The sequence below is a fragment of the Rousettus aegyptiacus genome, unplaced genomic scaffold (genome assembly GCF_014176215.1).
Source record: "Rousettus aegyptiacus isolate mRouAeg1 unplaced genomic scaffold, mRouAeg1.p scaffold_m13_p_2, whole genome shotgun sequence".
NCBI classification, from domain to species: domain Eukaryota; kingdom Metazoa; phylum Chordata; class Mammalia; order Chiroptera; family Pteropodidae; genus Rousettus; species Rousettus aegyptiacus.
The window spans coordinates 14306378-14333964 of NW_023416295.1; the positions used below are offsets into that span (position 1 = coordinate 14306378).

Genomic DNA, 27587 nt, shown 5'->3' on the forward strand with positions numbered 1-27587 from the left:
GTCAGTGCCCTAGTGATGTCCTAGGAGTCGTTCCTATAGGCCCAGCCTAGAGCTCTTTCAACAATTTGTGTAGCACCTCACCTCCTATATCTAAGTCCTTTGGGTTCAAAATAGGGTGCTGCTCTCAGTGCTGGGGGGCCTCCTGCAGCTCCTGCTCAGACAGGCCCTCAGCCAATGCCAGATGAAGCTAAGGCCTCTCCGCGAGGTCTGGGAGAGCATACGGCATTCTCAGTGTCCATGGAGGGAGGTGATTCTGCCTTCCACCAAGAGTCCTAAGTGGGGAGGGGGCATTCCCCAAACACAAAGGATTTTGGAAGGTGGGTCATCAAAAAGAATGACAAAGGTCTCCAATTATCAATAAAAAAAAATCCCTTTATTCTATATTTTCCCCCAAGGATAGTAATGTGACAAGGTATGGCTCTTTATCTAAGAGAGAACTGCGCAAAATGATAAAAGTGGCAAAATTTCAGCGCTCCCGTGGCAGTGCGCTGAGTTTCTTCGGCTTTTGGACTCTGGCAGCCGCCTTTGTTCCCTCCTTATCTGAGACAAAGCCGTGGCCAGGAACTCCTGTGCCAGGGCTGGGGCCTCTAGGACCAGCCCTGAGATGGCGGGGGTCCAGCTCGGTGCTATCTCTGCAGGAAACACAGGTCCACCTTCTTATTAGGAACCAGGACAATGCGGGCCACACTCTTCACCTCCCCTGTCTCAGGGGTCGGGGTCACCTTGTACTGCTGGATCAGCTGGGAGACACAATGCACACAGGGCTTTTAAAGTCTGTGATCTCCAGCCACTGCCCTCCTCTGCACACTCCCACCCTATTCCTCCCCAAGGCCAGCCTCCCCGCTCCCTGACGCACACACCTGCCTCTTCCCACTTACCCTTGCCAGCAGCAGCTGCATCTCCAGCTCTGCAATCCTGCGGCCCAGGCAACCCCGGATCCCATAGCCGAAAGGTACAGAGCCAAATGGGTGTTGGGCCCTGAGGTTATCAGGCTCGCTCTTTAGCCAGCGCTGGGGATAGAAGCTCTCCGGCTCAGGGAAGATGCTAGGGTCCCGAGACAAAACATAGTGGCAGAATACGAACTGAGTCTGCACAGGAAGAATGGGTAACACATCAGCTTAGGGCTGTGGGGCACCCTAGGAACCCTGGCCTTCTAGCCCCACTCACGTTCTTGGGGAAGAGGAAACCACCAACTTCAATGTCTTTTTCCACGATTACCCGAGAGTTGTTGGGGACCACAGGGTAGAGACTACAAGGAAAAGAAAGTACAGACCTGTCTCTGGATTCAGGGAGGGGCAGAGTGCCCACCGCTTCGACCCCACCTCTCTGGTCCCTGAAGCCCCTCTTCCCATCTCGCCCTTGACCCTCACCTCAGCCCAACAGCTCCCACTTCCCACTCCTGTCTCTGAGTCCTCCCCACATACAGACCCTGTGCTCCAGGGAACAGCACCTACCGCAGCGTCTCCTTAAGCACAGCTTTGAGTAGAGGCATGTGGGCCAAGTCCTTGTGCTGGGGCACCTGCCCAGCTGGCACCACACCCACGACTTCCTCATGCAAGGCCTCCTGGATCTTTAGGCTCTTTGAAAGATGGTACAGGGCCCATGTCAGTGTGTTGGATGTCTAGGAGGTAGAATGAGAGATGAAGTGAGGAGGGATTTCCAGGAAAGAGCCGGTTAGGTAGTGGGAGGGCATGTGAGTGGGTGAAGGCAAAATGTGGGAGAGAAACTAATTTGCCATGAGTATGGCAGAATAAGATGGACCCTCCACGCTAAATGTGACTCCACTGCGGTATGAGCATTAATGATGGAGAATTGCATTCTAACAACAGAGGAAACTGTAACAGAGAGGAAGCCAACATGAGAGAGGACTGGAAAGAGGTCCTACAATGAAGGTGCTGGTGGACAACCTGTTAAACTCTCCACTTAAATTATAGCACAAGAGAATTGGATTAGATATGAGATGAAGCTTTCTAGCTGTTTGAGAGGCTCTAGGAGGTGATGGATGAATCCCTCTAACAAAAGGGCAATTCCCTGCCCTCCTTCTAGTTCTATATCCATGTTACAGAAAAAAAAGCAGGTACCTGGAGGGACGAAGGTCAGGCTCAAGTGGGGGATAATGGGGAATTTGTTCAGGATGGGAGCTGGGAGCCCCTGGTCTCCTCGTTGGCCCCCCGCACGCACCGTGTCCACCCCAGCCATGAGCAACTCAGAGAGGCTGCCCACAGCCTCATGAGGACTGAGCTGTCTTCCACTCAGTAGGAAGTGCAGGTAGCCAGATATCTGGACTCCATCTGGCCCTGCTGTCTGCAGTTGGGCCTCTATGTCCTTGAGTTTCTGGTCAATCAGCTTCCTTCCTACAGGGACAATGAAGAACAGGGGAGTATAAAACCAAAAGTCATGATCTTCAAGGACCAAGAGCCACACTAACAGCTGGTAGCATGAGGGCAAAGATGTTGGGAGAAACTGCTAATGCACAGACCCTGGGACCTACCCCTTAACTTCCTTTCCTGAATTCCTCACCAAATGAGAAGATAGTATTCCAGCCATCCATGTATCTCTTCCAGAAGGGCAACAGGGGACGGGTCCACTTGGGGAGGAAGGTGGCATACAATGAGTTGTAGAACATGAGCCCGACAGAATTGATGAAGTCCGTGGTGTCCCGTGGGGTGGACCGCTCCAGGCAGCCGACACGTTTCTCAAACAGGATGTAGCAAATTGCTAGCAGTGCACAAAGGCCGTCACAGGAGGCAGTGTCATGGCACACAGAACCCAGAAAGCTTTGAGGAAGGTAAGCACAACCTACCCCCGACCTACGCCCACCCAGTCCCTCTCCCAACAAAGGTACCTTCCAAAGAAAAGTAATAGAACTGGTGAGCTATGTCGGGCACCTGGTCCCCAGAGGCACTCTCCGCCCGCAGCTGTTTCAGTCGAGCCATGAAGCTGTCAATCACCTCATTCAAAACATCTGTGTAGAGTGCAGCCTCATCTGGCTTCAGCATCCGCTGATTCAGAACCTGGCGCAGCTCGTACCAGCGCTGTCCTTGCCTGCAGGGAACAGAGGAGCAGCACAAACGTAAGGAGCTGAGAGGGGTTAGCGTAGAGGGCATCTTCCCACCCTGAGGCCCCTACAATCTAGGAAAATGTCAGACTCCTAGATGTTAAATTACAGAGTCACCAAACTTTTAAATGACAGGATCTTCGAAGCACAAAACTTCAGAATCTCACCACAGCAGAGCGGAAGTGGCTAAGGTGGGCGTTTAGAACCAGGCTGTGTAGGGGACAAATCACAAGAATGATGATTACTGGCGACTGAACTCCTCTATGCCTCAGTTTCCCTTTCTGTAAAATGGGAATAAGAATGCCTCTCTTGTAGTAGTGTTGTTCAGATCTATTCCACGACTCGCTAGTTGTGTCAACTCAGGCAAGTGATGCGAAAACCTCTCTGGGTCTGTTTCTTCATCTACGAAGCGGGAATAAAACTACTCTCCCTTTCATAGGCATGTTGTGATGATAAAATGAAAGAATGAATAAAAAGAGACTAGCCCAATGTCTGGCATGCCATAAACACATAGTTCCTTATTATCTTCGTTGCTGTTACTATTACTACCACCAGAATCAACTTTAATCCTTTAAGAAATGACTAAAACATGGATGTCAAGCAACTAGAGAAAATAAAATGCCATTAATTGTTTTTGGAGCTCTGTTAACATACTATAGCCAAAATAAAAAATAAAGAATAAAAATAAAAAAAAAACTTGTAATAGATCCAATGACAACCCGTGCCATTGGGAATGGTTTATCACCAGTGACTCTCAATTATTTACCTCAATTGGCATATGGGTATACAATGTACTCAGCCTGTCCTTCGGCCCATCCTTCAATTTGCCACTGCAAAAATAATAATAACTTTTCTAGGTATAACTTCAAGACAAGACTAAGACTTACATCTCTGTGTGTGGAGAGCACCATGAATCTTACATCTGACAAGAAGCATACAATACATGATTTGGGGACTATTTTAAAAATTAAACTGAGCTCTCCTGACAAACATGGTAATGATATTTTGTCAACTATAAACAGATATGTCCTATTATGATTGGAGTTGGTATATTTTGAACCATAATATAGGATAATGGAGCTGGAAAGGTCCTAGAGTTACCTTGGAGATACTCTAGTTGAAAATTCCCATTTTACATATGAGAAAAATAAAACCAAGGAAGGGGAAATAATTCATTTGTTCAAAGTTATAAAAGATATTAGTGGAAAAGACAATGAATGGTCCCCTGGGCTTCAGCCCATCCCAACCACTGCTTTCTAGATGGGGTGTCAGGTTCAGAGGATGCAAGGACATCCTACCCTGCCCATTATCTACTGGCTGCCCAGTGCCACTAACTGTCCTTGGGCCCGGCCCTCTGGGGCCCTGTCCAAGTCCCTTGAGGCCCCAGCTCACGTGGTGAAGGGGCCGTACGCCAGGCCCTGCTGATCCCGGTGGTCCTTCCACAGATCCATGTTGTCCCGTTTTGGGTACCTGCCCTCTTGCCGCATCACTTGCTCCAGGAGTGGGGCACTGGCCAGGTGAACGTAGGTCTGAGACCCTGTGCGGGTTACCCACATTGGACCATACTTGGCTTTGTGCAGCACCTGTAGGATTCAAACAAAGCTGAATAACCATGGCCCAGCCAGGCAGGCTCTCCCTGGAGAGAAGATGGGATGGAGGAGTTCTGATGGCTACACCATAGCAAGTGGGCTGGGCAAAATCACGTTGTGTAGGAGGTAGGCACTGGGATGGCCTATAGCTCCAAAAGAAGAACACTGAAAAAAATAGACACACAGGTGTTAGAATATTGAGAGCGATGAGTATCTGGTGTAACTGGAGGAACTGGGGGAGCTGAGGTTCTTGAGAGAAAGAGATTTCAGAAAAATGGGATATGTAGCTATAGTATTAACTCAGAACATAGCCCCTCCACGCACGCAAAAGACAGATGGCTTCTTGGCCTACAGCCATAGGGAAGGCAGGGCACAAAGAGTTCTAGACAGCGCCTGCTCCTGAGGACGTTTGCTGCTGTCCCCGTGGACATTACCTGCTTGCTCTGCTCAAGAAGGTGGCAGGCAGGTCCACATTCTCATGAACGCTCTCTGCTTCTGTAACTAAGCAGCACATTCTGCTCCAATCCATCGGAGAAGGTGGCTGCTCCCCCGGTGAGATGATCCCTCTCTCTGCTCGTGGGCATAAACATTCTGTTTGCACTTGGTCAGAAGGAGCCTGTTCTGCTGAAGCTTCCTTCTCTCACCCCTCTGGTTCTACTGGTGGTTTTCTCGGAATATACAAACCCAGGTGCAAGTTCCAGGCTGGGGGCTCCTGTGTTACGGTGGCAAACCGTAGGGTCTAGGCTTTTTAAAAAACCAAGCCCTTCAGTGAGATATAATAGAAGCATTTAAATCTAGTGCAGCTTGTTGTTAATAAGATGAAGATAAATATCTCATACAACTAACAAGAAAAAAGAAATACATTTATAAACTCCAGGGAAAATAAGAAGCTGAATGGGAAAGTCAGAATCCAGATAGGAAGTAAACTATGTGGTTTGAATTAAAATATATATATATATATTTGTTGTGTTAGGTAATGTAATTCTTAAATATTTTATCTTAGAATTTCTAAAATATTTGAAAATTGATACTCATAGCATCTATGAAATTGCTATAATGTTTTTATACTTGCCAAAAATGAGGGAGAAAACATTTTGGTTTGGTGGCCGGGGGTGGGGCTAAAACTTAAAAAAAAATCCACGAATATTGAGGCTAAATTTACTGGCTAATTTATACCCACAAACTGAAAGAAAATGAAACATAATGGTTTCCCAGGACCTTTATCTCTCACAATCTGTTACTAAGAGGTTTTAAGAGGCTCCGAATCTGCTCCAGTGTAGAAACTGGGCTAAAGGGCTTCTGTAAAAGAGACATCGAAATTGTAGAGATCTATCAGTCAAATTATAGATGTCAACTTCGCCCAACTCATAGTCTAAAAAAACACCAGTCTTACTGGGTCTTACTATTGGCATTAAAAACTGAATTCTTCTAGGAGCATGCAACATGATTACCCTCAATATATTATACAATTGCCCAGAATCCACCCTGACCTAATGACTCATTCTGCCAGTTCCTAGGAATGCAGCTTTGATAAGGCCCCAATGTCTATTTAGGCTTGTTTCCATTTCTACCTCCCAGTAATGCCTGACAGTGTGTTACGATTTGGAAAAGTTCATCGTCTATACACTATAGTGAATCCTGGAGAGAAACAGGAATGTTCATACATTACCGGTAAAGGTCTAAAACAACACAAACCCATGTGCTAATATCTATAAAAATCACAAACAAATTTATAAACAAAGTATGGGGCATCTATATAATTAAATATCGTATCACCTTAAAAGAGAATAAATCTGCTCCTTGTATGCTAATACGAAACGATAGATTGCAATATGGAAAAATAGGTAGCCAAGATACATCGTTAAATGGGGAAGTATGACATCTTTTGTCTAAGAAAGAGGGGCTAAATAAGAATACAGAGTATTTGCATTTACTTGTCTGGAAAAAAGCGGATTGATACATCAGAAACTAATTAAAGTGATTACCTGTGGGAGCGAAGAGGGGACATTGGTGTGAGTAAGACCGTTCGACGTAGATCTTGTTTTATTGTTTCGAGTTTTGAACTATGAGAATGCATTTAAATTTTTTAAATCTAAAGGGGGAAAAAAACCCCAGAAAGTGTTTGGGAAACAATAAGCCACCTGCCGTTGATCAGGTAACTCTAGAAAATAGGAAAGCCTTGCTGAACCTCTGAATTCATGTATGTACTCTTTAGATTTAGAAGCGGGCCCTAGGTATTCATTTTATTTATTTTTCTTAACGTTTCCATTTAAAAAATACTTAACGTGTCTATTGTTTCTACTAAATTCCTTAGAAGAATTATCCTAAAAGTAAGTTTGTGTATTCCATTTGGTTTAAGATATTAATAACACATACTATTAATAATAATTGCAAATATTTTCATGGACCTTAGTACATGCCAGACACTGTTCCAAGCATTTTAATTACATGAGCTCATTCAGTCTTGACTACAGCGGGATGAGGTAGGTTAACATTACTACAATTTTGTAGATGAGGACAGAGACCCAAAGAGGTTACTCAAGGTCACTTTACTGGTCAGTGGGCAAGAGTCAGAGGTCAAACTCATACCACCTGATTGGAGGCTGTGCTTTCAACCACTTACCCCGCTGATTCCTGAGAAAACTGTCCTACTAACTAGAATCGAACTTATGCCCTTTAAAACTGTGCTATTTAAAACCCCCACAACTCACGACTATGTAACAACCCATGGTTTCTCACAGCACGGTTGACATTTTTTAAATTTTATTTTTATTTTATTTAATTCATTAATATATTTTAGGCAAGGCAATCCTTGGTTGACCACACAGATTGCAAGGACCTTGTCAGCTTACGATCCCTTATTTTTAAAAATTTTTTGCACCTATAGCACCTGGTCTTCCTAGGTGGTCTCCCATCCACGTACAAACCAGGCCCAACCTTGTTTAGTTTCTGAGATCAGACGGGATCGGGCTCATTCAGGGTGGCATGGCCGTGGATGCACTGCTGACATTTGAGGCTGGATAATTCTTTGCTGTGGGGACTGTCCTGTGCAGAGTAGGATATCGGGCAGCATCCCTGGTCTTTACCCACCAGCACCCCTCTCCCTCAAGTTGTGACAACCAAAAACGTCTCCAGACATTTCCACAGCGGTAAAGACATCCAGGTTGAGAACTTCTGCAATAACCTCAACCTCTTACCATGTCTCGTCACTATTTAATTTTAGAGGACTCTTTTTAAAAAATATCTCGTTTTGAAAAAATATTTATCTGAAGTTCGGTTTCTTTTCCTTTTGTTAAGGTCAAGTAAAATCACATGTCACGATTTTTATTAAAAATGCAAACAGTGGTTATCTCTGAGTCACAGTTTATAGATAGTTTACTTTCTTCTTTATACTGTGATCTGTTTTTCAAAACTTCTATCATATCTTGGAATCAGAAAAAAAAAAATGGCATGCTTCAAAACACTAAATCGATAACCATTTTCTCAGGAACCAGCTTCTTCCCTGGAATCCAAAGTCTGTGGCACCACTTCCTGGCTTTCAGTTTGGAGGTTTCTGGGACGGTTCCCCCTTCGCCTAAGTCTCGCTTTCTTAGCTCTTCTTTTGTATTCCTCCTCTCAGTTAGTTTACTCAGTGGAACTTAACCAGGATCTATTTACATAAGAACTTATTTTAGAAAGACAACAGATTACTTGGTGAGAGATGTGTGCTCTGTCTGGCTGTAACCTGAGCCAGTTAGAAAGCGCCAAGGTTCTCAGAAAGTTCTAAGTACCACTTCTCAGAACAGAGTTCCCCAGGGATCCTTTCCAGGATGAATGGGAGAGCTGGCCTCCTCCAGGTGAGACTCCAAAGAGGGTGAGCATTGAATTCATTCATTAAAAACTGTTATAGAAGTGTTAATTGATATAGAAAGATATCCACATGTATTTTTTAGCAAGTGGCAGATTACAAAAGAGAATATACGGTACGCTTTCATTTTTAAAATCACATGTTTGTAGATGACACATGGGTGGATGCCTATTAACCAAGGACAAGCAAGCAGGGCCAACGCTTACTTACCCCCAAGGTTATGTGTGTATTTATGGATTCATCTCACAAATGCTTATTAAGCGCCTATGTATACAAGGCATTTTGACATGTGCAAGATTATAGAAGACTTGGAATTTCTTCATTTTGTGTCTTTATATTTTCTGATTTCTCTAAACAATGGTAATTTTTATAGGAAAAAAAGTGGCTGCCTCATTGTCACGTGTTTTTATCTCGGCTCAGTTACGCACAGCTGGCGGTACCAGTTAAGGGGTCAGGGACTACTTGGCAGTAGGCTTTGTTCTAGCTCTGGCCCCAACACTAACAGCTTTGTCACTTTGTTGGGTAAAAGCTCCACCATGGTACCCTCCTGACCTGGCGAATACAGAAAGCCTTGAAACCAGCCTTTTCTGAGACCGATTGCCCTGTGACCCTCCCAGGTGCTAGAGGCCTGGATGCCTGTAAGGAGCTGCCTTGAGGTGGCCTCTGTACTCACCTCCCAAGTCCCTTAGGAGATTGTCAAGAGACAATTTCTCATGCTCTGTGGGTTCTGATGAGGTGGGAGTGTTCTGCGCCACCCCCATCAGAAAAGAGCTACAGAATATAAAACAAAGTCACTGCAGTCTGAAAGGGGCTCCTCAACTACAGGGTACCCCACAACTTGAATTGCAGTGATCAGACAGACCCCTTTTATTTCAGGGTTGCTCTTTTGCATGTGTGGGACAAGGATCTCAGGGAACTGACACCCTTGGCTGATTCTTCTTTTCACACTCTATGTAAATAATAAACTATCTAAATCTAAACATGGCCTATTGTATCTTTCCCAGAAGAATCTGTTAGGCCTTCGCCTTGCCTTCTCTAATGTGTGAACGTGATGCATTTGGTGCTCATCACGGGGCTGGCAAAATTACAATGCTCTTTTAGAGACCTGGGGCCATGGGCAGGTAGGCAACAAATAGATTCCCTGTGATCTAGTAGCACATGGTGTGGCTAAGTATGGGTGGGGGTGGAGATGGGGGTGGGGTGGCAGGGGAAGGGTCTTCTCACTAGGAGATGATGCAGGTCAGGTTAGAAGAAATAAGACTGGCAGTGCAGAGGCGTTGGGGTCTTCCCACAGTCCTATCTATTTTGACAGGCAACTGGAAACCTAAAGGAAGCGTAAAAAAAAGTGCTCTTACTGGCAGCGCTCTCTCCACCCCCAACCCCTGCCCCCCGCCACCCCCCCCCCCCCCGGGATTCCCCAAGCTTCCAGCAGCTGTGGAATTCCTCCAGTGCCTGTTTTGAACCCTTTGGTCTGTGTTTCTGTAAAAAGCGACAGATAGGTTGGGGTAAGAGTTGCAGTGAGGAGAGACAAAAGGGAAAGGGATTTGGTGAGTGAGAGATGCCTGTGAGCCCTATCTTCCTATGTACTATTGCAAAAATGTGCAGCAACCCGCAATAAAATGTTTAATTGTGAGCATTCCGAAAGTGTTGGGAAAATTCTTCCGATGTCCAAAGTTTTCGTTGTATAATGACGTCTTGCTGATTAATTAGCAAGCTGAAAGTCTCAGCGGTAGTGACTGGTCAAGTGGTCGGTCAAGTGGTTTCTGGGAACGGTGTGGGCAGAGTGACAGAACCGAAACCCTCCAGCGGGGGAAGAAAAACTGCTGCCTTTTACAGACTAACAAGCAGTATGGTCCAGAAATAAAAGTTGCACCTCGCTGCTCCTATAAACTGACTCCGTGGGGTTTTTAACCCCTTCCTCCCCAAAGCTGATAAGGTCACAACATCCTTTTGTAAAAAAAAAAAAGACAGTGAGACCCTGCAGGTCAGCTATCAAGGTACGGAACAGGAGCCTGGAAGGCAGCTGCAGACTGGGTTGCTGATGTGTTTAGTGACCAGGGGACAAGGGTCTTTGACCATTGTTCCTGAGAGCCCTCGTGAGTTAGTTATGCTGGTATTTAGAGTGAAAAAGGAGAGGGCCCCACGCAGGTTTTTAAATGCATTTTATGATTGTTCCTTATCCTTTGGTAAAACTAGGAAAATGAAACTGCTTTGTACACACAGGTAGCTGTGACCCACAGATAAAATACTTCCTGATCATCAAGAGGATTCAGTTCCTCGGAGGTATACTGAGGTCCCTTCTTACAAGGAGGAAGAAAAGAGGAATTTGAGATAGGTTTGGGCAAAAACCTAACGAGACACTAGAAGTTTGGTTGCACCAGTCGAAGGAAGAGAAAGCCACACTAGTTCTGCTGGATGAGAAGGAATGGAAATCCAGTCCTCACCTAAGGACCGACCCCATGCTCCTAGCCGCCCTGGCCAAGAACAGTGTCACTGATAATATCAGCATGGAGGAAGAAGTAAAGACTGATCCATAGTGAAACTATCGCCTGATAAGCACCCACGGATGATAAGAGGGTAAACCATAACTTCCCTTAGGACTACTGTCACCCTAGCCTAGAATTACAATGGGAAACATGAGTGCCCAGACGGTGAGATGGTCACTCAGGGTACTCATGTTAGAATGAGTGGCACTCAGGTTAGAATGAGTGGCTCGTTCAATGGGTACCATCAGGCTTTTGAGGATGGTTAAGTCTTCTCTTGCACCCTGATGATAGACTCTGGAAAACTATTTAGCTCTGGGCAACAAACTTCCCAGAAGGGAAGCCTAGACATGGATCAAGATAAATGCCTTTCAGCCTAAGGGGGTATTATGGGTTGAACTGTGTCACACCGAAATTCATATGTCGAAGTCCTAACCCCAAGTATCTCAAGATGTGACCTTACTTTAAGATAGAGTCTTTACAGAAGGAATCCAGTTAAAATGAGATTATGGGGAGAGTGGAGACACATGGCAGAGTGAGAGACACCCCCAGATCTCCCTCCTTGAAACAACAATAAGCTGAACATCTAAAACTCAACAAAAAAACACCCAAACTGCACACCAGCACGTCTGAGCGTGGGATCTGCACATAAGGTCAGAACCCTGGGCGTCGGAAGGGTGGACTGGGAGAAATAAAGAAGCTGCCTCTCGCAGCCCTCGAAGCTCCCTGTAGGGAGAGGGGGAAGGGAGAAGGTGCAGCAAGTTCCCTAAACAGCCGTGCCTGGGAAAGCTGTGAGCTCCACGCAGCTGCCTGGCGGCAGAGCCCAGTCATCAGGGCAGAAAGCAGGGAAACAAGACGGCAGAAAAACAACCGCTGATTTTTACCGGGGGCGTTGCAAAACCGAGGCTGAGCCGCTGCCCCCAAGCCCCAACCCAGAGAGCCCCTCCCCCAGTCACTGAGGAGCCCCAGGAGGATCTGAGCGAACGCTGCAGACACTGTCGCTGACGTGACGGGGACTGAGACAGGGTAGTGAGCGTGATTAAGTATCTACAAAAAAATGTAAAAGGCATTAAAGCTTTGTAGAAAGCAGGGATCCAAGAAGCTTAGTTGCCACCTACTGGAAACCGAAAGAAAAGGATCTTCTTTGCCGCAGGCTACAGAGAGACCTTTAGATAGTAAATCTTCTTTCTGGAAAAACAGTTGAATACACTTTCATTAATGCTCAGGAGGAGAAACAGTCCATTAAACACTATGAACAACCAAGGTGACGAGGCACCTCAGAAAGAAAGAGAAAAATCTCCAGAAAATAAGCTTATAGACATAGAAATATGCAACTTAAATGACAGAGAAGTCGAGATGGTACTTCTGAAAAATACTCAGTGAGTTCCAAAACAAATCATAGTAACAATTTTGGGAATTGAAAAAATACCTAGATGAGCAGAGCAAGGAAACTGAAACCCTCAAAAAGCACAGAATAGAGCTTCTGAAGATAAACATACTGCAAGAGTTGAGAAATGAAATAGTAAGCTTGGGAAATAGAGTCAACCAAATCGAGGAAAGGATCAGTGATATCGAAGACAGAAATCTAGAAATAAGTCAGAAAGAAGAAGAGAGAAACCAAAGAATGAAAAATAATGAAAGAGAAATACATGAACGAGTTGATACCATCAGGAGAGGAAACATAAAAATAATGGGCATTATCGAAGGCGAAAAAAAGGAGCGGGGACTAGAAAGCATTTTCAAACAAATAGTTGATGAGAATTTCCCAAATTTAAGGAGTGAGCTGGAACTTGGAATTCAAGACGTCCACAGAACACCCTATTATCTCAACCCAAAAAAGGCCTTTACCAAGACACATTGTATTAAAGTTACCAAAAAAAAAAAAATGACAACATAGAATTCTCAGGGCAGCCAGGGAGAAGAAAATGGTAACTTATAAAGGAAAACCCATTAGATTATCAGGCAGTCAAGGGGCTGAATTCTTTCCTTCTGGGGATGTTAGTCTTTTCACTTAAGGTCTTCAACTGATTGGATGAGGCCTACTCACATTATGAAGGGTAAACTGCTTTACTCAAGGTCTACTTCCACGACGATATCTAGACTGGTGTTTGACCAAACATCATGACCTAGCCAAATTGACATATAAAAGGTTCACAGTGGATGAGCCTTTTTGAGCCAATACACACACTAAGTGGTTGTCATGGATACTGCTGAATGCATCGTGGGAACAGACGTGCTCAGTGCATGTGATTCTTCTCTTGATCGTAAAGGGCGTTCCCAATGAGGAAACGCCACATTTGGAATAATGTAATGGACTGAGTGGACCGCCAGGAGTCCACCTAGTTCTCTCGGCTCAGCCACGGGGTATCAGTAAAGTAGGACAGGGTTTCAGAGAAAGGGAAGGGATCGCAGGGAAGATCACCGTCTCAATCAAAGATCTAGTACACACAGGTGTACTCAAGAAAACTATCCAATGGGCTTTAAGGACCGCCCTTAAACTTGGGCTAGTCCGTGCTCATGAGGCTTTTGAGCTACATGTGTCAGTGACTCACAATTCTGCAGACCGCAGCCCGCGGCAAACGTATGCCTATTGACTCCAGTAGACACCTTTTCAAGGTATGGCACTGCCATCTCTATCCACACAGCAGATGGGGGAGCACACTAGTCAAAGACCCCCCCTTAGATGAACTGTGCTACATATGCAGATTCCTCAAGAGTATCCAACCAGGCAATGATGCCACCTTTGCAGTAAAAAGTACCCAGCAGTGGGCAGCTCCCTGGGTCATTCGTTGGACCTTACGTGCCCTGGATTATTCCCAGGCAGCAGGTGCCACTAAAAGATGAAATGGACTTTAAAAGGAGAATCCTAAAAAGATAACTGGACAGCGAAGGCTCAGCTCCCAGTGGAACATACACCTAAGAAGGTCAGCCTGGAATATACATGTGGCAATTCACCAGAAGGGCACCTCCCATTTAAACAGAATTTTTCATTGTGAGTTGGGGATGTGGGAAGAGGCTCACAGAGGCTGTAAGAGACTCAAGCACTTAATTAACTCTTCTCATTCTACCCTTTTTTCTTCCCACGCCTACCCGTTGGGAAACCGGGCTATGGAAATCTGTGAGCAGCAAGAAGAGCCCAGGGGTGAACTGCTCTAACTGGGTGCTTCTCCTGCCACTGGCTATGCGTGCTGCTCTTGGGCAATTTCGGATATTGAGGATAATCATCACGACTATGAGGTGACAACCGAAGTAGTCCTGACATGGCCCACCTGTCAGGGGGTGGGAGATATTACAGGACAGCTTGAGGAACACAAGGAAGAAATGACTGAGGCACCAGGGCTCACGTGAGGGTAAGACACAAGAAGAACCCGGACAAGGTGTGGAATAATTACTGGAGGGACTGGTCACATGGCTGTGGAAGGAGATGAACACCTCTGGCTTGTGGGACATTGAGGGTCAACCCTTGTCCATTGTGGGTGAAGGGAAGGGCTATTAATCTCTCTTTCTCAGCTCTTGTCTATGGGGCATCTGGTCAATTTGACCCAGGCTGCTACTACTCACCCTTGACTGCTGGCCAAAGAGAATCTGAATCTAAAAACTCTTAGAAACTTCCCAAGAGCCCCTGACTTCAGAAAGAATCAGCCTCCACTAAAGGTGGCAGAACAGGATTAACTTTCTGAACATGGATTTGATCTCTTAAGCCTTATCTTGTTACCTCTTTTGTTCATTTGCCACGGGTTGATCTAAATTCTTCAGCATGGGTGGCAATAGGTAATCATACTGCCCAGGACTTCTAGGGGTCAGCTGAGGCGGGGTATACGTGGTTGCTGCCACATCTAGTTGTCCTCCTGGTCGGGAGTCTGGCTGCAGCTTACACTCCAAACAGGACTAATCAACCTACAGAGAACCATAGTTGTGGTGGTGACTCTCATCTGATGTTGTCGAAGACAAGCAGAAGAGATTTGGTACAAGTTCTTATCAGTAAAATTAGAATATCTATCCGAGGGGGTGATATATGTAAGTCTTTGAGAATTTTGAGTGGATACGTGAAAAGTCAGGGTGGAGTTACAGGGCTACCTTGAACATATCTGTGCACGAGAAGATTTGAGCCATACCTCAGGAACTCAAAACTTATGTAAAGAGCTATTAAGAAGTCACCCCTAACTCACCCCTCTATCTCTTCTGGGAGGCTGTCATGAGACAGTTTCTTGTCATTTCCTGGGTTCTGATGAGACATGGGCTTTCAGTCCACTCCTACAGGAAAGAGCTGCAGAATATAAAGCCCCTTAGCTACCGTCTAGAAGGGGCTCCTTAGCAGCAGGGTACCCTGCAACTCACATTATAGTCATCTGGTAGGAGAAGTTCCAGTGGGGGGAATAAGGGTCACCAGGAGCTGGAACCTTTGCCTCATTCTTCCTTTCACTACAGGAACACTGACATATCTAAATCTAAATATGGCTCGTTGTATCTTTACTTATTAAAGCAGTCAGGCCTTGGACCAGCCTTGTCTTGCATGACATTTCCTCACTAGTTAAACAAAAGAATTATACTACTAGTTGATCCCAAAGATGCACTGTGGCTGGCTATCCATGTGCTGAGATCATAACCCAAGGCAGCCCATTATGACCATTATCTCAATTATAGGTATAGTGCCTAGAACTGCACTAATTTACCTCCAAGGCAAGGGGTGATAACCTGGGGTATGTACAAAGGCTGGCAGGGAGGGAGTGGAGAGCTGAAATCTCATGCAATACCTTGTTCATAAACTAATTTTTTCCTGCAGCAGCAAAGTGCCATAGGTTTCAGATTTTCAAAAGGTAGGCTGCAAATTTAGGAAACTTAGTTTTGGGTGGTGATAAAGATTCTCTCCTGAACTAAATTCTAATCAGGCTCCTCTTAGCCCTCTTCTTGACTAGGCCTCAACGTTGTCCTATAAAGACTTTAACACACTAAGGAAACTCAAGGCTGCCAAAAGAATTCCTGTTTGTTCCAGCCAACATCTGAAGATAGGGCTCCTGTCCCCCAGTCTCTGTGGGAGGGCAGGAGCCTAACTTCAATAAGATAAGCACCATTTAGCAAACCCAGGAGTTTCACAGGGACCAACTTGCCTCCTGTTTTTTTGTAATTTTTCCCTTCTTTGACTCTACTCAAGCTCCCGCGGACCCTCCTCCCGACTCCCTCACACTCTCTGTAAAACATCCAGTCATCCCTGCACAAGTTTATCTCTTTGTCCTGTTGTCAGTTGTTACTGAATAAAATCTGTTTTCACCACTTAAACTACTGTCCAGCTATGCTTATCTTTAATAGTTGCATGTACCTTGAAAACTCAAAAAATAATACTAAGCCAAAAAGTAGAAACCACCCAAATATTATTCATCAACAGATGAATGAATGAACACATTGTGGTATATCCTACAATGGAATATTATTCAGCCACAAAAAGGAACAAAGTAGTGATGCATGCCATACCATGAACGAACCTTGAAAACATCATGCTAACTGAAAGAAGGCTTTCACAATAGACCACATATTGAATGAGTCCATTTATATAAAATGTCCATAATAGGCAAATCCAAAAATTAGATTAATGGTTGCCAGGGGCTGATGAGGGAGGTCAACAGCATAGGGGACATAGAGTCATTAGATAGGGCGGGAAGCGGGTTTCAGTAACTGCTAGAGGGTATAAGGTTTCTTTCTGAGGTGATGAAAATATTCTAAAATTAATGATGGTAGGGCAACTCTGTGAAGGTATTGAAAACCATTTAATTGTTAAGTGGGTGAATTGTGTAATAAATAAAGCCGTTGCCAGAAAAAAAAAAAAAAAAAAAAAGAACATTAAAATCCTCCCAAATCTCCCCCTGAAAAAACTGACACTGTGTTGCAATGTTCTGTTTTCTTACTTAGTGACCTTGTTTAGTTTATCGCTCCTTAGGCAGATCGTCAGCACAGCAAAACAACACTAAAACAACAACAGCTCTGAGGACAAAAGTGAACTAGCAGATACCAAGAACTGTTTTGCAAGTGTCAACAAACCTATCCCTAAAAGCTAGTAGCCATCAGTTGGAAAAACAGGAGAGATCTGTCAGAGGCCTGCACTGACAAATGCCAGGAAGGAGGCCCATTCAGGGTCAAAGGTGAAGAGGAGTCGTCTAGGGACAGCTAGGTCTCCTGTTATCAAAGTGTGGTCAGGGTTTTAGCCTCAATCTCCTCATAAGAGTGGGATTCACATTTCAAAGTGAATGAAGGTGCTAAATAAGTAACAACATTCCCAGGTTTTCTTTGCTCCAAATTTTGCCTTGAATGATCTCCTCTAAGCTCAAACCAAGCCAGTGGCACCATCTCGACTCGTAATGAGCAAAATTACTTGTATTTTGTTATTATGAATGTTCTAATATGAATTATTAAAGAAAATAACATTATAAACCCTCTAGAATTAAGAACTGTTAGTATTTGTCATACTTGCTTCATATCTTTTTAAAAATGAAAACATTTCAGATACCAATTCCCCTTCTTATCCTTCCCTTTTTCCTCCTTCCACAAAGCAACTTTTGAATTTGAAGTGTATCCTTTCTGACAATGTTTAAGTAATTTTACTACATATATGTATCCAATGACAGCCTCCAGTATTTTTGTGTGGTTTTTATTTTATAGAAATAGTATTCTACTATACATATCATTCTATATTCAACTTTGTTTTTGAGTTCTACATTGCTACCTAAAAAGCTAGTGCATTTATTATGACTGTTGTATATTATTCTATTAAATAAATACGTCACAATTTATTTATCCTGGTGGTTGGCATTTGACGTGTTTCTAAATTTTTTATTTCACAAAGCTGCAAAAACAAACAAACAAACAAACAAACAAACAAACCTTTTTTGTGCAGTGTGCAGCCACTACTTCAATAATCAAAAAATGTGTTTTTGTATGAGAAGGCAGAACTGTCATAAATTACCAGACAGCTGGACAGTAAGAATGTCCTGATTTTGCAGTCTAAGAGAAATAATAGGTTGAGGGTAGAGGAAGATCCAAGAATGAGCCAAGAAAAGGCATTGCTTGGGATGCCCCTCAGAGAAGCTGTGAGAAAAACGAAAGGACTGCTCACATACCACCCACAGTCCTCACACACCTAGAGGCAAACCTCAATACTCTGAGCATACCTTGCCTACCAGCTGGGCTGGGCTGGAGGACAATGAGAGCGTTCTAGGAACAAAGAATGGATGATCCACAATAGATGCCGAGTTGAAAAGGATGTCAATACGGAGGAGACACTAGAAGTAAGGACCCAGACAGACGAACAAGAGGAAGGACCATCAGAAGACCTTAAAATATGTTGGACAAGGAGGCACTTGGTCAGACATCTTTTTATCTCCTGTTCTCTCTATTCTTTTGAACTATGCCTGGGCAAGGTGAAGACAGAAGAAACTCTGGTGGAGGTCCATAGCAGTCTTGCAATAAAAAGTAAGTCTTCCTCCTAATTCTCACCTCCAGAGCCCAAGACCCCCACAGAGAGGCAACCATTATTACAAATTTCTCGTGCCCTCCCAGAAATATTTTATGCACATACAAACATATAAATGCATACACACACACACACACACACACACACACATCTTACACTCTTTTCTATCTACAAATAATGACATGTTATATAGATTTGCACCTTACTTTCTTCACATCTCCTGTCAAGTGATTCATATTAAAACACATAGGTCCACCCCTATTCTTTTTGATGGTTGCATAAAATTCCATTATATGAATGTATTATAATTGATTTAATTAGTCCCCTACTGGGACATGTTAGTCATTCCAATCTTTCCCAATCAGAGATATTGCTATCTCGAATACGCTCAGATCTCTCTTTATCTGTAAATTAAAAATTCTAGAAGTACAGTTCGTAAGTTGGTATGATTCGCATTTTTTACCTTAACATCTAGTTTCAAATTTCTCATCCTTTGAGCTTAAAGGCAGTAGTACATCTGATTCTGCTATAGTCTCAACGGCAACTGTAAATATTTGGCAGATGAAAATGAAAATGCATAATCTCTGAAAGGCTTGATAGTAATGTGAATACCGAGGAAGAAAATCCATCTAATCAATGGGACTAGCCCAACTGAAGCAAGAATGTATTAACAGAATAGGAGTGGCCAGCACAAAACCCAAAGAGGAGAGCCAAACAGCCAGAACTTGGCAGCCTTTATTTCTCAAGGGAGAGATACTTAACCCAGTGGACAGGCATCAGGGAAGCACATTAAATCAGGTTTCTCCAAGGCCTAGATGAAATTTCCTTCTGCATGATTATATTCCTTTAGTTCTAGGGTCCTTGCATGCCACCAGTCTACTAATGTAGTGACTAATGTCTCTCCTCAGGTACCTGGATTCTAGGAAGAGGAGGTGGTGGATCAAAGATAGCCACAGATTCTTTGACACCCTTCCCACTAAGAGGTGAGGTCTACATCTTCTCTGGAATTTGAGTGGGCTCTGTAGTTGCCTTGGTGGGTAATTACGGTGGAAATGATGTTGTGCCAGTTTCCAGTCCCAGGCCTTAGGACACTGGCAACTTCCACTTTCTGTCTCTTAGAACATTCACTCTGAGGGAAGCCAGCACTCTGGAAGAAGTCTAATGATCCAGAGACCACCATTCTGTAGGGAAGCCCAAGTTATACACATGGAGAGAGAGAGAGATACTCAGCTGTTCTGGCCAAACCAGCCCAGGCACTAAACAGGCAATAAAAGAAGCCATCTTGGAATTTCTAGCCCTGGCATGTGTGACATGAAGGAAAACTGAGGAAGCCAACCAAAAGTCAGACCCAAGGCCCAGATATATGGCCCCAATTGAGCCACCTTAGCAATCTTCAGACATTTGAATTAAAACCCAACTCGTTGTGAAGCAGCAATAAGCCATTTCTGATGTGCACAGCCCAAATTCTTGACCCACAAAATCATAAGCATAACAAAATGTTGTTTTAAGCCACTGTGTGTTTGGGATACTTTATTATGCAGCAACAGATAACCAGAATAGGAAGTTTCTATGTGATTGAACTCCTGTGAGGGCTAACTTCCTCAGTAAGAAATATGTGGATACTCCAGTCTACCATTTGTTTCTGTGGATTTGGCCAATGTGGATCAGTCTACCCATGCTGAATGTGCTGACAAAATTTAGTTCCTGAAGCTGGAAAGCTGAAACCTGAAAGGCCACACCTAATTAATCTGCCCACCTCCCTTATCGTCTCTTTTTATTCTACCTTACATCAAACAACCAGATGGGGGAGCTGAGAAGAGTCTCACAAAGAAGTTTACCATCAGATATAGCCACTCCTTGGTACCACTCGTAGCCCTTTGGCTAGTATGTGAAATTTATTCATTTATCAAACATTACTGAGAACCTCCCCTGTGCCCTGGACTGTGTCTGCCACTGGGGAGACACAGAAGTGGGAAAAACATAGGCTCTGCCCTCACAGCTTCACAGTCTTGTCTCTAAGCCATATATACAGGTGCAGATATAAAACATGTGCACCTAAATATATAAAGCAAATATTAACAGACATGAAGAAACAGATAGCTGTACAATAATAGTAGGTGACTTTAATACCTCACTATCATCAATGAATAGATCACCCAGACAGAAAATCAATAAGGAAACACTGGCCTTAAATGACACATTAGACCAGGTGGACTTATAACAGATAGATATAGAACATTCTACCCCAAAGCAACAGAATACACACTCTTCTCAAGAGCACATGGAACATTTTCTAGAATAGATCACAAATAAATGCAAGAAGATTAAAATCATATCAAGCATCATTTCCCACCACAATGATATGAAACTAGAAATCAATTACAAGTAGAAAACTGGAAAATTCACAAATATGTGGAGATTAAACAACATGCTACTGAACAACCACTGGGTCAAAGAAGAAATCAAAAGAGACTTCAAAAACTACCTAAAGACAAATGAAAATGGAAATACAGCATACCAAAACTTAAAGGGAGGGGTGCTTGGGAAGAGGAGGTTGGGTCTCAAATGTCCAGGTATGGAGTTGAAAGCTGATTCTCCAAGCCCTGTGGAGATTTCTGAGCAGAGGAGCAATATAAACAAACATGCTCTTAGGAGCACCGATGTGGCAGTAGTGCATGCATAAATTGTAGGGGTGGAGAGTGGCAGAGGAGACCAAGCAGGAGGGAGCACCCAGACACCACTCATTCCCAGAGTCACAAAGAGGCTATTCATGCTGCCAGCAGAGCTACAGAAAAGCAAGGAGGCTGACCTGGTGGTAGAGCTGTGGGAGCTGGAAATGATATCCTCTGTGTTGAGCAGAACAAAGCCCACCAGGTTTAGAAGGTCACGGATCATCTGACCTTTGATGTTGATGTCCATCGGACAGTGGGATTATAGGCTCTGAAGAAAGGATGCGGAGAGTGGTAAAAGCCCAAACTTATGGGATGTAGCAAAACAGTCCTAAGAGGGAAGTTCATAGCAATAAATGCCTACATTAAGAAATAAGAATGATCTCAAATAATAACCCAACTTTATCCCTCAAGGAACTAAAAAAGAGGATAACAAATTAACACAAAAGTTAGTAAAAAGAAAGAAATAACAAAGATCAGAGCAGAAACAAATAAAATTGAGACAAAAAGGACAATAGAAAAGATCAATGAAACTAAGAGCTGTTTTTTAAAAAAGATAATCAAAATAGACAAACCTTCAGCTAAACTCACACACATACAAAAAAAGGTACGAGGACTCAGATAAATAAAATCAGAAATTAAAGAGGAGATGTGACAGCCGATACCCTCAAAATACAAAGTATCATAAAGGACTACATAAACAAGTATACACCAACAAACTGGACAACCTAGAAGAAATGGACAAATTCGTAAAAACACAAAACAACCAAGACTGAATCAGAAAGTAAAAAAATCTAAACAGATCAATTACAGACCAATACAATAGAAGGCATTCAAATCGAAAAGTAGTAAATTTGTAACTATTTGAAGATGATATGATATTATATATATTATATATATATAAAATATATATAACCCTAAAGACTCCACCAAAAAACTGTTAGAAAAAATAAATGCAGTAAAGTTGCAGAATACAAAATCAATATACTAAAATCAGTTGTTTCTATACACTAATAATGAACTATCAGATAGAAAAATTAAGAAAACAATCACATTTACAATTGCATAAAAGAATAAAATATCCAGGAATAAATTTAACCAAGGAGGTGAAAAACCTTGCACTGAAAACGATGACACTGAAGAAAGAAATCAAAGAAGACATAAATAAAAGGAAAGATAGTCCATGTTCATGGATTAGAAGAATTAATATTGTTAAAATGTTCATACTACCCAAAGCATTCTACAGATGCAATGCAAACCCTATTAAAATTCCAATGGCATTTTTCACATAATAGAACAAACAATCTTAAAATCTGTATGGACTACAAAAGACTCTGAATAGCCAAAACAATCTTGAGAAAGAAAAACAAAGTTGGAGACATCATGCTTCCTTATTTCAAACTATATTACGAAGCTATAGTAATCAAAACAGCATGTACTTGCATAAAAACAGATGCATAGATCAAATGGAACAGAACAGAGAGCCTAGAAATAAACCCATGCATATATGGTTAATTAATTTACAACAAAGGAGCCAAGAATAAACAATGGGGAAAGGATAGTCTCTTCAACACATTGTGCTGGGAAAACTGGACATCCATATGCAAAAGAATAAAATTGAACAACTACCATACATCATACCCCAAAATTATCTCAAAATAAATTAAAGACTTGAACATAAAATCTGAAACCACAAAACTTCTAGAACAAAACACAGGTAGAATGCTCCTTGATATCATTCTTGATGATGATTTTTTTGGTTTTGACACCAAAAGCTTGGGCAACAAAAGCAAAAGCCAACAAGTGAGACTATATCAAACTAAAAAGCTTCTGCACAGCAAAAGAAACCATCGACAAAATGAAAAGGCAACCTACCAAGAAAATATTTGTAAATCATACATCTGATAAGAGTTAATATCCCAAATTATATAAAGTATTCATACAACTCAATGGCCAAAAAAAAAAAAAAAAAAAGATCTGATTAAAAAACGGCAGAGGATGTGAATAGACATTTTTCCAAAGAAAATAGACAGATGGCCAATAAATGCATGAAAAGGTGATCAATATCACTAATCATCAGGGAAATGCACATCAAGACTTTGATGAGATATAACCTCACATCTGTTATAATGGCTATCATCAATAAGCCAAGAAATAAGAAGTGTTAACAAGGATGTGGAGAAAAGGGAACCTTCATACAGTCTTGGTGGGACTGTAAATTGGTGCAGCCACTATGGAAAATAGATCAGAGGTTCCATAAAAATTAAAAATAGATCTACCATGTGATCCCGCAATTCCACTTCTGGGTATTTATCCAAAGAAAATGAAAAAACAACTAGAAAAGATATATGCACCCCTATGTTCAGTGTGGCATTATATACAATAGCCAAGACATGGGAGCAACCTAAGTGTCCATCAATGGATAAATAGATAAAGAAAATGTGATGTACACGCACACACTCACACACAATGGAATATTATTCATCCATACAAAGAAGGAAATCTTCCCGTTTACAACCACATAGATGGACCTTGAGAGCATTATGCTAATTGAAATAAGGCACACAGAGAGAGACAAATAACATATGATCTCACTTACAGGCGGAATCTAAAAACAAAAAAACCGAACTCATAGACACAGAGAACAGATTGATGGTTGCCAGAAACAGGGGGTGAGGGGTGGGCGAAATGAATGAAGGTGGTCAAAAGGTACAGACTTCCAGTTAGAAAAGAAATAATTCCTGGGGATGTAATGTACAGCATGGTGACTATAATTAATAATACTGCATTATATATTTGAAAGTTGCTAAGAGAGTAGATCTTAAAAGTTCTATCACAAGCAAAAAATTTTATAACTAAAAAAAAAGAAACGTGATACATGAAATGACAAGTATGTGCATGGGACAGTAGGGGTCACAAGAGGGGTCACCAATTCAGACAGTCTGCAACAAGAGCTACAGAATAGAGAGCTGATCTTATCGTTGTTAGGGTTGACATCTCTGAAAGATTCCAATTGCACGTAAACTTACATATAAATTTAACACATATTCACATTTCATTATTCTAGCACTCTTGACATTATTTTGGTTAGGAAAGAGAATGGAGTTAGCATTTATGGACTAGCATGATTTTCACATGTCCCAATTCCCTTAAGTTCTATGATGCTTTCCTAAACTGATTTCATTATTTTTATGTGGGATATGCAGTTTTGGACCACTGAGCATGCGGGGAACATTATGGTCAGCTTCCCTTATATTAATTCCACTCCTCTCATTTGTGTTTAGAGGGAGGGACCCCAATCCCAGCTTCATGACATTGCATGGGTCTAAGCTAACTGGAGAATGCCTGTGGCCACTATGATGGGTTCAGGGATAGGCAATTAACCTAGGCCAGTCAACTAACTTCTGCAAGATGGCAGAGACAAGAGAACTGCAGAAAAACAAAACTGTAGCTTTGATTATCTCATGAATCTCTAGAGCAAACTATACCTGAAGGTCATCCAACTATTAGACTTTTTGGTTATATGAACCAATAAAGCTGCTTTATAGTTTAAGCCAGTGTGAGTGGCAACTAAATAAATTCGAACTGATGGAAAGTGGGTCACTGGAATGCATTCTTCCTCAATAGGGGTAGTAACTCGGTTTTATAGATGTGCAGGAGTCCACTTTTATTAACTCACACCAGCCACATGTGGTAGGTGGGAAAGGCTAATATATTTTCTATAAGACAGCCCAGGTCCATGGACTCTGCATCTTTGGGATATAAGAGCTAGAGCCAGGGGGCTCTCCTAAATCCTAGCTCTGGCCTCTCCTTCCAAAGGCCACACAGGACATGGTTCCATAGTGTAGTGGTTAGCACATCTGCTTTACACGTAGACGGTCCTGGGTTTGCACCCCAGTGGAGCCACAGTCCGTGGTCTACAGCCATGCCACCCTGAACAAGCCTGATCCCGTCTGATCTTGGTAGCTAAGCAGGGTTGGGCCTGGTTAGTACTTGGATGGGAGACCTCCTAGGAAGACCAGGTGCTGTAGAAATAAATACTAATATGTAATAAAAAATAAATTAATTAAATAAATAAAAAGCCACAAATTCCTGGCTTTCTCCTGCTTCCTCCTCCCCCTCCCAGGGCCATCTAGAATTTCTTTGATATTTACTGCTCTAGAGAAAATCCTGAGCCAAACCTTCCAGTAAACTCCCTCTGAGAAATGATGAGAAATCCTGAGCCCCGACCCTTGGAACATTCACAGTGGGCATTTCGAATTTCTAGAAGTCAAATCAAGCAAAGGAAGTTTATAGGACTCTGCTTTCTTGGCTTCATTTCTTGGAGCTGACCCCAAAGGGAAGGTCCCAGGGGAGATGGCAGCAGCCTGGGCAAGTATAGAGAGACTATGGTTAGTTTAGACCTTCAAACGCTCAGGATCATTTTCTACCTTATCCTCAACTCCCACTCTAGCTTTCTCCGGAGGGCGGCTCAGATAATACCATACCCAAGCCTTCATCATCCACCTCTCCTGTCCAATCCATCCTACTGCATAACTGGGACAGTGTCCATCGGCAGCCATCTTTACCTCATGTCTGCTCCAGAGCCCACCAGGGTCCTTAGTCTAGTATTCAAATCCCTCCTCAAAGGCCTGTCCTATCCCAGTCCCCACAGCTCTTCCTCTTTTTTTTTTTGTCTATTGTCCAGCACAGCCACACAGTAACCAGTCTGTTCACCAAACCAACTCGGGGCCTGAAAAAGACGACCAAATAAGAGACGAACTGACTCCATAATAGAAGCCACGGACATGAGTCTACAGGAGCTGAGCAGGGCCTTTGAGGACGGGACATTGTGGACATCACTCCTTCATAGGGTCACCAGCAGTGGGAGCCAACTCAGTGGCATGTAATACACACCTCCCTCTTCCCCAAAGGTGTATATATAAACCCCATGAGGATGATGGCCTCATCTCATTGAATCCAAACGGTTGAAAAAGTGCCTTGCACGGAGTGAGTGCATTAATTCGATTCATTTCCTTAAACCTCTCCGACTTAACCAACATTGGGTTTTCTAGTCTCTGCCCATTGACTCCAGTCTATATCCATTCATCCTCGCCTCCTATCAGCATTCCACTGAATAAACTCTTCTTACTGGAAGTCGATTTCATAATAACATTTCTTAAAATCGCACCTCTTCCTTATTGTCTATCATTTTGCTTTTACCCCCTTAGAAGCGACATCTTTTTCCCCCTAAGTAGAAATTTACCTTGCTAATTGCTAAACCTCTGGAATCCTCCTGAAGCCATTTCCTTTGGAAGAAGCCTATGGTAGCCGATATCGCCACATAATTAAACAATGGATCTATAACGTAAGGCAGCTTATACACTTGCATCTGTCTTTCTGCTACCAAGGCAGTTCCCTCCTCTCTCGAGGTCTGTCCACTTTAAACCTAACCTGCTAAGTCACCTCCTTCCTAGTAGCCTGGTTCTTACCACTCCTCAACCTGTTCACCTCAGTTCAAACGGTTCTGCCTACCCTTTGCACATAATCCTTACAGATTAACAGTTTACGACCGCAGCCCCAGCCGGTTCCGAGCTAAGTTCCCATGTTCTTCACTTTTTGTCCAACAAGCATCTCTGCACCTTCAGCAACTCTGTCCCCGCGCACCCCCCCACCCATTCCCCAGTCGCGAGGCCCTAGCTCGGTTACCTGGAGCTGGTGCAAATGCAGAACGTAGCCCCGCATTAATATCTGGAAAAGGATGCGCAGCTTCCCTGGTCCTGGAAGCTCCTCCAGACCCTGAGGCCTCCTGTCGCCAGGCCCAGTTCCGGGAACCTCGGCTGTTTCGGGCACCGGGAGGGCTCTGGAGATCGAGGCCTTGGCTCTGGCCCTGTGTGGGCCGAGGCCAGAGCAGGCCACCCGTGACCGCAGCAGCGCCCACCGCAGCCTCGCGCAGCCCAGTGCAGCGATGCGATCCATAGCTCACCCAGCCGCGCCTTTTGATTGCAAATGCGGAGAACCTGCAATCCACCCGAAGGCGGATCAGGAGGGGCGGGTTCAAGGGCACTAGTAAACCCGGGGGGGGGGGGAGGGGCGGGCTAAAGACCGCCCGGCCCTTTACTGTTTACTTTTCCTCGCGGACCTCAGTCCCTCCAAACAGGACCTAACGAGCCCACGGAAGCCACCTTCTCCCACTGTATGCCTCTCGGCTCGCGGAAAGGACCAGCCAACACAAAGGCAGAAGATGCACGGGCGGACTTATGGAGACCCAGAATGCTCTGACGTTGGCCGCCTCTTCCGCGATCCCCAACCTCGCACTTCCGAGAACTCTCAAAGAGAACTTGAAATTCGCTTGGTCCTAACTCTGGGCAATAGTGCAAAAAAGTTCTCGGGGATCCGGAAGGCTTCCGAGGCCGAGGACCCCAACCAGTGAGACCGGCCCTCGCCGGACCTGCGGGTTTGCCACCCCAGGAACCCGCTGCTGAGATTAAACTGGCCGC

General features: G+C 43.5%; 1 protein-coding gene, 1 non-coding gene and 1 pseudogene across 3 annotated transcripts; 1 reads left to right on the forward strand and 2 right to left on the reverse strand.

The window, feature by feature from the left end:
- Nucleotides 1–346: 346 nt before the first annotated feature.
- Nucleotides 347–27587, reverse strand: LOC107516735 (sterol 26-hydroxylase, mitochondrial). Of its 2 annotated transcripts, XM_016156760.2 has the most exons (9): nt 26797–27584; nt 4451–4641; nt 2846–3045; nt 2521–2718; nt 2182–2354; nt 1455–1621; nt 1168–1249; nt 879–1088; nt 347–740 (listed from the first exon to the last, which is right to left on the reverse strand). In XM_016156760.2, exons 1-9 carry the CDS (start codon nt 27064–27066, stop codon nt 627–629), a joined length of 1605 nt encoding a protein of 534 aa, XP_016012246.2. In that variant the 5' UTR covers nt 27067–27584; the 3' UTR covers nt 347–626. The 2 variants fall into 2 exon arrangements, 1 of the variants encoding a protein (XP_016012246.2); XR_004955706.1 differs by lacking the exon at nt 1168–1249 and having other exon boundaries at nt 26797–27587.
- LOC118614785 lies at nt 7526–7644 on the reverse strand (annotated as a pseudogene).
- Nucleotides 25024–25142, forward strand: LOC118614777. The gene has a single exon (XR_004956144.1). It is a non-coding gene; the product is annotated as a 5S ribosomal RNA (ribosomal RNA).